This window comes from Sorex fumeus, unplaced genomic scaffold, assembly GCF_029834395.1.
Source record: "Sorex fumeus unplaced genomic scaffold, SorFum_2.1 ptg000063l, whole genome shotgun sequence".
Lineage (NCBI taxonomy): Eukaryota > Metazoa > Chordata > Mammalia > Eulipotyphla > Soricidae > Sorex > Sorex fumeus.
The window spans coordinates 82,729,529-82,744,668 of record NW_026606120.1 but is presented as its reverse complement, the minus strand read 5'-3'; the positions used below and the strand labels follow the sequence as shown (position 1 = coordinate 82,744,668).

General features: G+C 44.2%; 1 protein-coding gene across 1 annotated transcript in view; it reads right to left on the bottom strand.

Annotated features, from left to right (window-relative positions):
- CEP112 (centrosomal protein 112) overlaps positions 1 to 14,748 on the bottom strand; it is a 468,287-nt gene extending 453,539 nt beyond the window's left edge. Inside the window, exons 1-3 of the mRNA XM_056127155.1 lie at positions 14,640 to 14,748; positions 9,568 to 9,758; positions 6,483 to 6,655 (exon numbers count right to left, since the gene is read on the bottom strand). Of these exons, the coding sequence (XP_055983130.1) occupies positions 6,483 to 6,655; positions 9,568 to 9,758; positions 14,640 to 14,745 (470 nt within the window). The 5' untranslated portion in view covers positions 14,746 to 14,748. The remainder of the gene's footprint in view (positions 1 to 6,482; positions 6,656 to 9,567; positions 9,759 to 14,639) is intronic.
- Between the last annotated feature and the right edge of the window lie 392 nt (positions 14,749 to 15,140).

The following is a 15,140-nucleotide window of genomic DNA, read 5'->3' as shown; positions in this document are numbered from 1 at the left end:
ACTCTACAGGAAAAAGTTTTCTATGTGACACCAGGAACATTTAATGCACATGTAAATATCTTAATCCATATATCCACTTTTAAATACACGTAGAGGGGCCAGAGCAAGAGTACATTGGGCAAGGCGCTTGCCTGGCATGCAGCCAAGCCGGGTTCGACCCTCGGCATCCCATACACATACACACCATGAGAAGCTCGCTGTATTTTAAAGGCTCCATTTCAATCTGTTACCTTAGTGATTTTTTCTACTCACCCATCACCAGCATATCACCAGTGCACAAAATGAACCGACTAATAATTCCAAGAGTTCAGAATAAGAGTTCACCAATTCAGTTCGCTAATGTGCTTAGCTATTAAAAAGAACCATTCCTTTCCTGGGAACCATGAGATGAAAGCACAGGCAGGTACGGAACAGTATAAATACAAGGATATTCTTGATAACAGACCTGAAAGCAGCAAGGAAGGGTTACACTATAGTAAAACTACAGTCCAGATTATTAAAAATGAATACAGACTACAGAACACAGGGTTAGGACATAAGTTAAAGGTCGGGGGGGGAAGCCTCAGAACAAATGCGTGTAGTATGACACAATGTGCGATTTTGACTGGATAAGTGTACATCTATTATCAAATCACACGCAACAAATTGCTGATGACAAGCAGCTCTCGTGAGGAATACAGAACAGAGAAGACCAGGAGAGAACTTGGCCGTGTAACTCTATGTATTTCTACACGGGGTATTTTGCAACAAAACTGTACTACAGACAGCATACATTTCTAAGATGAAGATTAATAACTGGATTAAACGCTGCACAGCTCTGGGCCACACACGTCAATTCTGTCACTGTGTCTGTGGGGCGCCTCGGGACCACAAGAAAAGTAGGAAAACACTCCCCTCTGCCGTGTTCTGGAAAAAACCCAGTCTCACGTGCTGCCCCACTTGAGGGGGAATGGTTGTAAGGCTGAGAAGTCGGGGACACCCAGAGGAGGATAACGGGGCCATCCGAAAGCCACCCAAACAAACAAGGTCACTGTCGGATCTCCACAGTGGGCATCAGCAAGATGGCCGGGAAGTAATGCATCTGGACAAGGCTCGAGGTTGGGGAACTAAAACGCAGGTAAGCAAACTATCAGGAATGAGATCGAAGCCTGCGGTATCAGAACCGCACGGTTAGGCCCCGCTCCAAACTTAGCTAAGCAGCGCTTCTTCGAAGAAACGGCAGCCGTTTCGACAACACCCAGTCTCTAGTAAACAGCAGAACAACGTGGAGAGTGGGTTTCCAAAAGCACGGGTCATGGCCTAAAGTGAAACAAAGACAGATGCAAAAGGCAAACACAGGATAAAACCAGGATGGGGCTGTGTGTAGAGTCGGAAGCAGAAGCCCGCTAGCCCACTGCAGTAAGGAGGTAAAGTGTGTTTGGTGGGAACAGGGACGCACAATCACCCGCCTGATAAAACAGAGCCCTCACCAACTTCTAACGCAGTCAGAATAAGGCCACATGCCATATCCTATAGGAAGAAGAAAGCCCCAGGAAAGGTGCCACTGGCTTTAAATGGGGATTCGTAACAAAGGGTCTTCAAAAGGACTCTGCATCTTTAATAACATAAAAAAAAAAAAAAAGGCTAGGACACAAACAGCATAATCTAAAATGCCATTAGAAATACTTCACATACAAAAAGGTCTAAGTAAAGCAGGATTTTATAAAGTGATCAAAAAAGAAACACTAAGGGGAAAAATCTTTTAAGATTAAAAGAGGCTTTTCAAAGGACAAGTTGAAGTGGTTGTAAAAATTTATGAGGCCGCATTAAACTTCAGTTCTAAGTAACAATAAATTATTCACTATAAAAACATACATGTGTCAGATATTATAAGCCTCTTAAACTTTTTAAAACAATTTCTTGCAGAACTGCCGGGCTGTGCGAGGCCCGTGGCGGCCGGCTGCTCTGTGAGCTCGGCGTGTCCATGCAGCAGCAATCACGGCTGGAGGGAAGGACGCAGGCAGCCTCTGGGACAGCCGCCGCCCTTCTTCTCAGCTGCGACCACACAGCCCCAGGCTGGCCCGACAGGCCACCTGACGGTCTCGAGGGTAAAACAAATGTCAGTTTTCCTTCTCCCATGCCTCCCTGGACGTGAAACCACAAAGAGGCGGAGGTATGTGCGGAGGAAACCTTTCCATGATTTTTTTAAATTTTTTTATTTTATAAGTTAGTTCACAATATTTGATTACACTTAATATTCTAACACCAATCCCACCACTATTACACCTTCCCACAATCAAATTCAGGATGTTTCCATCCCAAACCGTAATCCCTCTCCCAAAACACAACCAAAAGAATACATTTTGTATTGTCTGTTATGAAGAACTGCTGACCATGCTTACAAACAAGTGTCCATATAGGAAACAGTGTGAAGATTGTTCTGTTTTGGCAGGAGCCACTAAGACATGCTAGTGATAGCCTATAGAATGTCTTTCCATCATTTTAATCCCCTGATTAAGGCAAGCTGAAGAACAGGAAGGAAGGGGGCGGTGGGGGGGGGGGGGTTCTGTCCGGATGCTCCTGGCATGCCTCTGGCCTTGGTGACCTCCAACCCCCGACGGGAAGAGGAGAGCCTGACCTCCTCGCCTCCTTCCGGGTCCTCCCACTGACCCGTGCTGTGTGCAGGGAATGTGCAGGGAATCTGCAGGTACAGGAGATGCTGGCCTACCCCTTCCCTGGTGCTCTCTAACCCTGCTGGGTTTGTGCCCGCGAGGCCAGGCCCCTGCACAGACGCTGCTGGCATCAAGCTGAGTTCGGGCAGGGTCTGTCAATCCCTCCATGCTCCAGGCACGCCCCGGCCCTGAGTCCGCAACACGGCTCCCCCGACATCCAGCCCCAGAGACACGGGGCACGGGGACACTCACGGGAGAAATACAGAGCCATCTCCACCTGAGCACCCTGACAGGAGCCAGGCGCCTCTACAGGCCCAGCACAGGAGGTGCCGGTGATGTTCTCTTGACGGGGGCCTGAAGACCGCCCATGACAGAGGCCTCCTGCCTGGGTCACCTGCCCCACTACATGATGCTGTGGGGGTGAACAAAGAGAAGCGCTGAGGGTCACCACTGTGAGGGCAGGACTACGGCTTCATGTTCCAGAAAAGTCCCCGGGCACTGCATGAGAAATACTCATCCCATGTTCCAAGGCAGCAAAAGTCCTTTCTCCTGAAACCTTTGGTGACCATCAGAAGCCCATCTCCTATCTTCAGGAACCTGAGGAGATACTGGAAGCATCTTAATCAGCTGCTATCACACTGTTCACAATCCCCAAAGTCGGGAAACAACCCGAGTGTCCAAGAACAGACAACTGGTTAAAGAAACTTTGGTACATCTACACAATGGAACTCAACACAGCTAATAGGAGAGATGAAATCATGAAATTTTCTTCTAAGTGGATAGAGATGGAAAGTATCATGCTAAGTGAAATGTGTCAGAAAGACAGGGACAGACACAGAAGGACTGCACTCATTTGTGGAGTATAAAATAACACAAAATGAGACTGACACCCAAGGACAGTAGACACAAGGGCCATGAAGATTGCACCATAGCTGGAAGCCTGTCTCATGAGCTGGGGGAGAAGGCAGCTGGAATAGAGAAGGGATCACTAAGTCAATGATGGCTGGAGGGATCAGTCGGGATGGGAGATGTGTGCTGAAAGTAGATAAAGGACCAAACGCGATAATCTCTCAGTATCTGTATTGCAAACCATAATGCCCAAAAGGAGAGAGAGAGAGAGAGAGAGAGAGAGACAGAGAGAGACAGAGAGAGACAGAGAGAGACAGAGAGAGAGACAGAGAAAATGGGAAAAATTTTCTGCCATGAAGGCAGGGGGAAGGTTGGAAAAGGGGGATATACTGGGGACATTGGTGGTGGGAAATGTGCACTGGTGGAAGGATGGGAGTTTGAACATTGTATGGCTGAAACCCAAACATGAAAGCTTGTAACTGTATCTCACAGTGGTTCAATAAAATAAAAAATAAAATAAAACAGCTGCTATAAAGCCCATTTGTCAAGGACTTCAATGGGACAGGTGACCACGAGTTCATCAGCCAGGGCACTCTGCAGGGGGGTATGGCAGAGCCTCCCTCCTGCTCTGGATCAGGCAATCCCTGGCATCTACTTTCCCTCACTCCCCTTTGGAGAGAACATAGAGAGTGAACAAGTATTTCCTTCTTCCTCTTAGTCCTACTTAAAGCAGAGTGTGGGGGTGGGTGGAGCTCATGTTTGAGAAGAGACTCCTCAGCATCCGTCAGCAGAGGGCAGAAGGGACAGTCAGGGTGAGCTGAGCCCGGGTCCCCTCAAAGCCCAGTGCTCCCAGCGACATGCGGCAGCCAGGGTCCCTCCTATGCCCTCGCTCCTAACTACAGCTGCAAACAGTGCCAGGGTTCCAGCATTGGATAAGCCAAAAAATTCCATTTTCTGTGAAATTCCCCAATCACTAATTTCGACGGCTCATTCAAAAATCTTAAAGACACTGTGTAAGTCAGACAAATCTATTAAGATAATTCACATAGTCTGGGAAGATAATCAATTTTCAACCTCTGGTCTCAATTTCCAGCTATGAGAAATGACTTGATTTCACCCTCCACTGTCAACTCTGTGTTCATTACACTTAGAATTCACTAATGTGGCAAACTCTTCACGGAGTTCACCCGAAAATAAGAATTTTTGCCTGTGAATTATTTTTCTCTGAATTGAGGCCACAATCTTTTACACTGCCATTTAGCTCCTAGAAGGATAATAAAAAGTTTACCAATATATCTCTTCTATTTTCAACTCTCCTTTAAATGTAAAAATATGTTTTTAACAACACCCCTAACACCATGTCCTCTGTTCATTTCTCTTTACTCTTGAAGGATGATTCCTTCATTTTATCACCTCTTCTTTTGCTTCTCATCATTTTCATTTTCTAATGAAATGTTTCTCCTTTCTAATAAAAAACATCGTTTTCATAGGGACTGGGTTTCTCCCTTTGCATTCCTCTTTTCCTTTCCAGCATAAAGCTGAGATCTGAAAAAGGGTGTAACAGACTACACCAACTGCAAAGACGTTTCAAATGACTAATAATTTCTAGTCTATTAAGGAATAAATAAGGAAGAAGTAGAGTTAAAAAATGATACTGTTCCCTTCGATAGCTCAGCTGATAGAGCGGAGGACAGTAGTTCAATGCCTCTTTTGCAGACCACAACACCCAAAAGGAGAGAGAGAACAAAAGGGAATGCCCTGCCACAGGGGCAGGGTGGGATGGTGGGAATGGGGGTGGGAGGGATATTATCCATGGTGGTGGAAAATGGGCACTGGTGGAGGGATGGGTACTTGATCACAGTATAATCGAAACCCAAGCACAAAAAAATTGTAAATCTACAACTGTACCTCATGGTGTTTCACAAATAAAAATTTTTTTAAAATGATACTGTTAAGGCCCAAAAGGAAAGAAAATGGTGGGGGGGGGGGGGAGGAAAAGTGCCTGCCATAGAGGCAGGCAGGGGTGAAGGGGAGAGGGGGGGAGAGAAACTGGGACACTGGTGATGGAAAATCTGCACTGGTGAAGTGAGGAGTATTGGAACATAGTATGCCTGAAATCCAATCATGAACAACTTTGTAACTGTGTATCTCACTGTGATTCAATTTTTAAAAGATTTTTTTAATGATACTGTTACCCAAATCAGTCAAAAATGAAAATTATCAAGAGCAAGAAGTGAAGTATGCTAAGAAGTACCCTATCTCATGTCAACTGACACTATCCAATATTTTAAGATTTCAGGGAACAGTGCCAAAGGTAAAACTCGAAATCTGGAAAAAGCTCCATTAAAATCTGTTCTTCCTAAAAGTTGAAAGTGACAAAGCAGCAATCAGTCTGTGAATTTCAAAAACCATTCACTTTTTTGGTACTAAAACCCTACTGAAACTTAGTACTCTAATAGGAAGCAATTTGATGGACTTCGTTTACCCTGATTATTTCAATAAATCAAACACATATTGTCTAATGAGGAGAAAGGGAGAGAAATCCAAGGATCAGCTTGAAGAGAGATATGGGGATATATATGATAGGTATATATTGTTGAAATATATTATATATTGAAATATATTGTTGAAATATATACCTATCATATATAATTCTCATAAAGAAAAACAGTTGTGTTAAAGACGCTCAATCCAAGTAACAGTATATGGACATATCATAATCCATTTAACATATGCAAATACATACGCTTATACACACACACATACACATACAATCCAAAAAGTGGTTAAAAAGGCAAAAAGTGGCTGACGTGCAATAGAACTGAATAAACAGTGAATACAAAAGCAAAATTTGTTTAACAAACCCACCCAACATTCTTTCACAGTCCTCAACAATTGAAAGAGGGAAAATGGGAGATATGGACCCATTCTGAAGACAGACTAAGCAATAAGACACATCTGGAAGCCCATTTCAGAGCATACCTTTGGGTCTCAGTGGGTGACTGCATCGGAGAATGATCTCCTCCCGGAGAAAGCTTCCACGACTCATTCCATCTGTGCTCGCTTGTCCCCAGCTCACCCAGGACCCAGTCTGGCAATCCTTCTGGGCTTGAACATTTGGCTCGTGCTGGATTTGGTTCATCAAAATAGATGGACTGATTTTTAAAAATTAGAAAAATTATTCTTTCAAAATGTACTAAAATGAAACAATGAGTTAAGATTTCCATCAAGTTGCAATCTGATTTAAGAAAGAAAGCTTTCAAAATACTCTAAGTAAAAATACACAAAAATGCAACATTCATTGTACAGCAAAATACAAAACATTCCATAAACTGGGTAACATATTTACATCTAATTGCATTCTATACAATATAATGAATGATAAATTATGACAAAATCTGGTAACTGTTTTACAAAAGTGATGACAAATGGGAAGTTTTGTTCTAATCATGTTTTCCCCTATATTTTCTATATCATTAACTGCCCCAGCCCCTAAGGAAGTATCAAATATGTGATTTGGTAAAAATCAAAGTGGGCTGTAGAGATCCAATAGCTGGTTGGGCATGTGGCCTGCACATGCTTGACCCTCGCTCCAACCTCTGCACCCCCTGGTCTCCTGAGCACTGCCAGGAGTGATCCCTAAGCACCGCTGGATAAGGTAAAAAAATAAAAACAACCGCAGTAAAAATAAATTAAGACATTAGGAACTGGAGAAATAATGTAGCAGATAGGGTGTTTGCTTTGCAGGCAGCCAAGATAGGTTTGACTCATGTGGTCCCCTGAGCCCGCCAGGAGTGGTCCCTGATCACAGAGGCAGGAGTAAGCCCTGAGCACCACTGGGTGTGGCCCCAAAAACAAAGCAAAACAAAACAAAAAAAAAAACAAAAAAACCCAGAGTATGACATACTCATATCTTTGAAGATCTTAGAAAGTCTTTAAGAAACTGTCAGCCTTGGGTCAGAGCGACAGCACAGCAGACAGGGCGCCTTGCACGCGGCCAACCCAGGTTCGATTCCGAACATCCCATATGGTCACCTGAGCACCACCAGGAGAAATTCCTGAGTGGATGGGCCAGGAGTAACCCCTGTGCATCGCCGGGTGTGACACAAATAGAAAAAAAAAAATAGAAACTGTCAGCCTCTAGTCATTAAGAATGGCATCGGGGCTGGAGCAATAGCACAGCGGGTAGGGCATTTGCCTTGCACGCAGCTGACCTAGGTTCGATTCCCAGCATCCCATATGGTCCCCCGAGCACTGCCAAGAATAATTCCTGAGTGCATGAACCACGAGTAACTCCTGTGCATCGCTGGGTGTGACCCCCCCCCCCAAAAAAAGAATAGCATCGGCCCATTATTTCCCTTCAGCTGAGCCAGGTTTCATGACATGTCGGTGAAGACAAAGCCCTGGCTGCATCCTTCTACAATCATTCTCTCCATGCTGTGCGGAAACCCTCAAGCTCTGCTCGAAGGAACGGGAGACATGACCTTCCAACTCTGAGGCCTAATCCAAAAATCCAGACCCCCACTTCCCAAGGACTCCTGATCTCAATCAGGTACAAAACGCAGCTTTTCTTTGTCCCCTGCTGGGAGTGGCCTCCAGAGGCCACCACAAATAACAGAAATGACACTAGCGTGTGCGGTGTATCTTCGCACTGAACTGTGCTCTCGCTGACAAGATCCTGAAAAAAATACCAACAGCCGCTACACAGCAGTGTTTTCAAACATGCGTGTAAAGGGGCCAGAGAGAGCACACAGCAGGTAAGGTGCTTGCTTGGCACACAGCCGATGCCAATTCAACCCCAGTACTGCAGGCCAGGAGAGACTCCTGAGCACAAACCAGGAGAAAACCCGGAGCACAGCCAGGTATGCCCTGTGTCCCCCCATAAAAAAGCATGCTTAGATTTGGGCCTACTAGATGAGTCAAAGAGCCAGAGTGCATGCTTCACAGGCATGGAGCCCCACGTTCCACCCTGGCACTCATGAGCCCCTGAATACTTCTGGGTGTGGTTCCGAAATAGCACTTTCCCACCCAGTCAAGCCACTGAACCATCAGGTTCAGCAGGGCCAGTATTACTTGGGTGGCCCTGGACCCTGGATACTACTTGGGAGTTTCCTTGTTCCCTACCAAAAGTGTCCATATCCTAAAGCAGCTGCCAAATTCTGGTACTTCAGTGGCATTTCTCAAATATTCAAGCACCACAGAAATGAATGATATTTCACGGTTGCACAGAACAAGAAGGCCAAGATTCATCAACAAAGCATAATTATAACCACCTTGGCAGCCAAAATAACTGTGACAATGAAATTAGGTATAGAGACTTTTTAACTCCAGTTTCAACATATTACTACTCTTTTTACTAGGGTGGTAACTTTTAAAACTGCTTATAAATTTTTAAATAATAGATGCAATTTCAATAAACTGGAATTTACGGAAATATATGATTATAGCCCAATGAAAATTATTGTGAAATAAAGGGTTAACATTAAGGGAAAAAAACCTTGCTTTCAATGATTTTAGAAACTTTTTTAGGGGCTGGAGAGATAGTACCGAGGGAAAAGCACTTGCCTTATGTGTGACCCGGGTTCAATCCCCAGCACCCCATATGGCCCCCGGAACACTGGCAGGAGGGCTCCCTATGTGCAGAGCCAGGAGTAAACCCCGAGTACCACCAAGTGTGCCCCAAACACACCCCAAAAAATTGTTTTTAATACTATGGTAAGACTAAATCAATACGAATGACCCCTATACTAAGCCAATACCTGATTTTTATTCAAGATAGGGGTAAAAATTCAACCATGGAGAAAAGACCAGCAGTGTGACCAAGTGACGCCCACTGCTGGGGGCAGCTTACCATCCAGGAGGGCAGGGAGCTGGGCAGTGCCCACCACCTGGGGGCAGGTCACTAATGCAGGAGGGCAGAGAACTGGGCAGTGCCTACCATTCAGGGGGCAGCTCACCGTGAAGGAGGGCAGGGAGCCAGGCATTCACCATGTAGGAAGACGGGAGCCCAGCAGTGCCCGCACCAGGGGCAGCTCACCATGCAGGAGGGCAGGGTCCGGGCACTCACCATGTAGGAGGGCAGCGTCTTCAGCGTGCCAGGCTCAGGCCGGTGCGAGAAGGGGCCCTCGAGCACGCCGCGCCGCAGCATGTGCAGCAGCATCTTGGCGTAGAGGTTCCGGTTCCGCCGGCCCAGCAGGCCCGCACCAGTCCCCGATGGCTCGCACAGCTTCCGGATCCACAGGGCGCATCTCTGACGCTCTGGAGATACACAGGAACCACGATGGTCTCGCTTATTGATTTTAGATATTCTTTTTTTTTTTCCAGAAAACCAAACATCCAGGGTCAGAATAAAGGGTTCCGCAGTCGCTCCGGCTCGGGCATGACTTCGCGACTTGCACCACATGGGCACAAAAGTGGCCACATGCCTGGACGGGATAGAAGCCATGAAGGGGACCCGCCGACAGGACCCAGAGGGTGGGTGGTCACCGATGCCAGGTGAGGGAGATGCAAGGAAATCGTGTGGAAGGAAAAAGAAAAAAAACCTCTAGATTACTACCAACTAAATTTAATATGAAATGTGGCCACAAAAGCGTAGAATTCTGTCATTTGCAGGAACCAGAACAATAGTAAAGTGGGCAGGGCGTTAAGGGGAAAACTGGATAGTGAAGGATAAAATCAAAGTTTTGCAGTAGGACTTACATAACATTGTAATGCATGTTACTTCAGTAAAATTAATTTATTTTTAATGCAATCTCATTTGCTTAAGAATCTTAAACTAGATCTAAAGGTCTTATTTACTAAAGCCAGTAATTTTCAGTAACTTTGTGCCTTATTTACTTAGGGGTTTCCTTTAATGTCTCTGAAAACAGCCAAAGATGACTTATATCTAATTTCACTAAAAAAATAACTTTAGAAATGAAACACTATAGCACAGTTTAATCCGTATGTAATGACCTACTGACTATATCATCAAGTGATGTAACTTTTAGGTCCATGGAAACTATTCTCACGATAATTTTTTATCAGTCTAACTAAACTTGAGGATTATATATATAATACAAATCATAAATGTGCTTTAATCTCTTCATTTCTAAAGGTCATTTTCATTTACCATTTTAAACTACAAAAACCGCTGAGACAAATTTACCACTTTGCTCATATCGAATTTATCACTATAAGTACAAGAGCTAGCCTCCAAAGAACCTTTGTATTTTCAGCTTTGAAGATTATAGAATCACAAAGCAAACCTCATGAAATGTTAGAGAGACTTCCTATGAAAATAAAGTACTGAAGCCAAACTGATAAACGGAAGCAGCAAGTTTTCCGACTAATCCTGTCCTCGATGCCCTGCAGCAAGCCAAAATGTGTGCAAGAGTCTGATGGCCAGAATTTAATATGACTTGTTCACTAAAAGAAATTTAATCCTCTACTAAATGATGGGGGAACTATTACAAATGGTAGATACTGTGTTTGGTTTTAACATACTTGCTTGTATTCTCTTCTATACATTCTCTGTCCATCTCGGAGAGCCCGACAAGCCACCGAGAGTATCCCACCCACAAGGCAGAGCCTGGCAAGCTCTGATATGTTACTGTTTTGGGCATATCAAATATGCCCAAAACAGTAACAATAACGGGTCTCATTCCTCTGACCCTGGAAGTGCTTCCAATACGGCACCATTGGGAAGGACAAGTAAGGAGAGGTTGCTAAAATCTCAGGGCTGGGACAAATGGAGACATTAATGGCACCTGCTCAAGCAAATCAATGAACAACAGGATGACAGTGATACAGTGATACAGCGATTGACTATTAAAAGTGTATCATTGTAAATGTACACACCCTTGATGGAGATGTGAGTTCCCAAAGTATTCATCACAAATTAAAGAGGGTCACATATATATCAATACTGGCAGTGCATCATGAACCAGAGATTCTAATTCATCCAATTCTTTGTGAGCCAAAAATTCATTTTTTCATTAAAAAATATGAAATATGAGAGTCTGGTTTGATACATTCGTTATAGGATAACCCAGTGCAGAATCAAAGTCGGCAGGTCTAAGCTGGCAGACATCAGCAGAGAACACAGTACAGGGTTAGCATCAGCCAAGTGGAGAATGTTCACTGTGAAGAACAGCTGGGAAAGGAAGGAGAGAGGACAGCTCAGGGGACAGAGAAGGCAGGGAGGAGATCCCTGAGACTGCTGTATCGGGGGGCCCCCTGCACTGGGGAGGGCCTCATCCTGCGTGCTGTGACCAGAGGGCGGGGCCTGCCCCCCTACCCCATGCTGTCCCCAAGGAGGAGAAGCAGCTCCTGACACCTGGAGTTCATTCAGAGCTGAGAACGGGCACTTAGAAATTGCACAAAGCTTTCATTTCTTGGTGCTCATCCCCACATAAGAAGCCAAACTGGACTGTCACTTAAGCAGCTGTCAGCTACTATAATGACTGGACGTCCAGCCTCCCACACGCTGACAAACTGCTGTCTGGTGTTTTATTTGAAAAAATATTTTTTTTATTTCTACGTGATACTATGGGCAGGAGCAATAGCACAGTGGGTAAGGCGTTTGCCTTGCACGCGGCTGACATGGCCAACCCGGGATCAATTCCTCCGCCCCTCTCAGAGAGCCTGGCAAGCTACCGAGAGTATCTCGCCTGCACAACAAAGCCTGGCAAGCTACCTGTGACATATTCAATATGCCAAAAACAGTAACAAGTCTCACAATTTGTTGTGAGACATTACTGGTGCCCGCTTGAGCAAATCGATGAACAACAGGAGGACAGTGCTACAGTGCAGTGCTATGTAATACTATTGAGTCCCCGTGGATTACCAAGATATTCATGACTGGGTTTCTGGTACACAGTACTCCCACAACGATCTCCTCGGCTGTGTCCACTTCCCCCCACAATTCCCCCGGCCCCTCCCACCCCCCAGCCTGCCTCTGTGAGAGATTTATATACAAACATACAAACATATAGTCCATGCTGTCATACGTATAACAAAGTTCTGTGGACCTGCAACTTTGGGCGCGGTGGCTTCTAGCCCAGCACTGTGGCTGAGAGGGTTTCATGCAGAGCACTGCACCTCCTGCTGGCATTTCACGGCCTGCCTGCGCCCTGCTGTGTCCTCTTCCCTGTGCCTTCCTTGCCAGCCCCCTCCCCACCCATGTGCCTACTGCAGACTGGTCCCCACATTCTTTGCTTCTACTGCCTCTGGATATTGTTATTCCCCTCCTATGTCTCTTTATATCATGCATCAGAGAGAGATCACTGTGTCAGTCTCTCCCTCTGACCAACTTTTCTCAGCTTGATACTCTCACATGGCAGTTCACATGGCAGCAAACTGCACCCTTTGTGTCTAGGAGCTTTTCTGTAGTCTTTAGGGCTTTCCAAGTATAGTATCATGTCATCCATAAATAAAGCTTCATAGCTTCTTTTCCTGCCTGTAAGTCCTTTTAATATCTCCTTCTTGCCTATTTGCTATGGCCAGGACTTCTAATACTACACTGCATAGTAGTGGTGAAGGGGGGCATCTTTGTCTTAGCCTGACCTTAGAGACAAGGCTCTCAGTTTTTCACCATTGAGTATAATGCTTTTTTGCAGGCTTGTGGTAAAATGGGTTTGACTATGTGAGGGAAAGTTCCTTTATCTTCCATTTTATTGAGGGTTTTTTTTTTCAATCATGAACAGGTGTTGGATCTTGTCAAATGCTTTTTATGCCTCTGTTGATCTGCTCAAATCATCTTTATTTTTTCTTATATTAATATGGTACATTATGCTGGCTGACTTATTTATGTACATTAAACTATCCTTGCATCCCTGGAATGGATCTCACTTGGCCATGGTGTAGGATTTTTCTGATGTGTGGCTAGATTCAATTCGCTAGTATTTTGTTAAGGATCTTCGCATCTGTGTTCATCAGGGAGATCAGTCTATAGTTTTCCCTTTCTGTGCTATCTCTGTCTGATTTTGCTATCAGGATAATGTTTGGGTGTATGTCTGTCCCTCTGATTCCTGAGTCCTGAGGCTTTGGGTTCTCTTCAAAGATTTGGAAGAATTCCACCTGGGTTGGGTTTGGGGGGAGATTTTTGATAACCATTTCAACTCCTTAATAGTAATTAATCTATTCAGGTATTCCATATCTTATTGATAGGTAATAAGAGTCAAAACTTATATCCATTCTTGTAGGTTCTGTCATTTCATGCATAAAGATTTTCAAGTAATCCCTGATGGTCCTTTGAATTTCTATGGTTCTATGTCTCTTCTTGGTTCCAATCTTATTGGGAGACTATAGGAGTCAAAAATTTTATTCATTATTTTCTAGGTTCTCTGTTTTGTGACATAAAGATTTTTGAAGTCCCTGATGATCCTTTGAATTTCTGTGGTATCTGCTACGAGTCCTCTCCTGTCACCTCTGGTTCAGTTAACTGGGATTCTCTCTCTTTATGAGTCTTGCCAGTGGTTTATCAATCTTGTTTTTTTTTCTAAGTATCAGCTCTTGGTTTCATTTAATCCTTCGGATTTTTTAATTCCAATTCATTAATATCTACTCTAAGTTTTAGGGTTTATTTCCTTCCTTCCTTCTGATTCAGGATCCTTTCATTATTCCCTTACTAGTATCTTAAGCTGTGCAATTAGATAATTTATGTGGGCCCTTTCTTTTTACTTTTCTTTTTTTGAGGGGTTGGGGGGACACTCCTGGTAATGCTCAAGGATTACTCCTGGCTTTTCACGCAGGAATCACTCCTGATGGTACCATACAAGAACCATACGAGATGCTGGAAATCAAACCCAGATCGGCCACATCCAAGGCAAGTGCCTTACCCTCTCTACTATCTTTCCGGCACCACATGTGGGCCCTTTCTTCCTTCCTAATGTACACTGGCATTTGATTAATGTTCAAATGAAAAAAATGTTAATCTTTTGTTTAGTTTTGGGACCATACTCAGCAGTACTCAGGGCTTACCTCTGCCTCTGCGCTCAGAGATTAGTCCTGGCGGGACCTAGGGGACTACAATGGGGTGCTGGGAATCAAATCCAAGTCAGCCGTGCACAAAGCAAATTCCTTACCCACTGTACTACTGTTCCAGCCCCTACCCCAAAATACTAGTCTTAAGACTTTCATTCTTAAGGACAAACTTACCTGATCTGTGGGGTAGCTTTAAAACAAACGGCTTCATATCTACCACAAAGTGATCAAATTCTGCATCCAACTTTTCCCATTTTTCTTCCTCACTCCCCATTTCCATAATTCAATCTGTAAAGGGTTTAAAATGGAAACAGTAAGGACCCATATGCTGAAAACTACAAAATTCTGATGAAAAGAGGTCAGAGAGTATAAACAGAATGAAATATCAATTCTCCCAAATTCATCAATGTCATGCAATTCCAATCAAAATTCCTACGGTAGTACTCTTCACATATATACAAAAACTGATTCTAAAATTCATAGCCAAAAGAAAAGGAACAAGAATTGAAAGTCATTTTGAAAAATAATAAAGTGTGGGACTTGTATTATCTGACTGACATAAAGCCACTTTGCACTTGACACTGCCAAATGAGAGGTCAATGTATTATTGGTAAAGGTAAGACGCTGGAACCCCTGAACAAGACTAAAACCCAGAAACTGACAAGTACAAACACT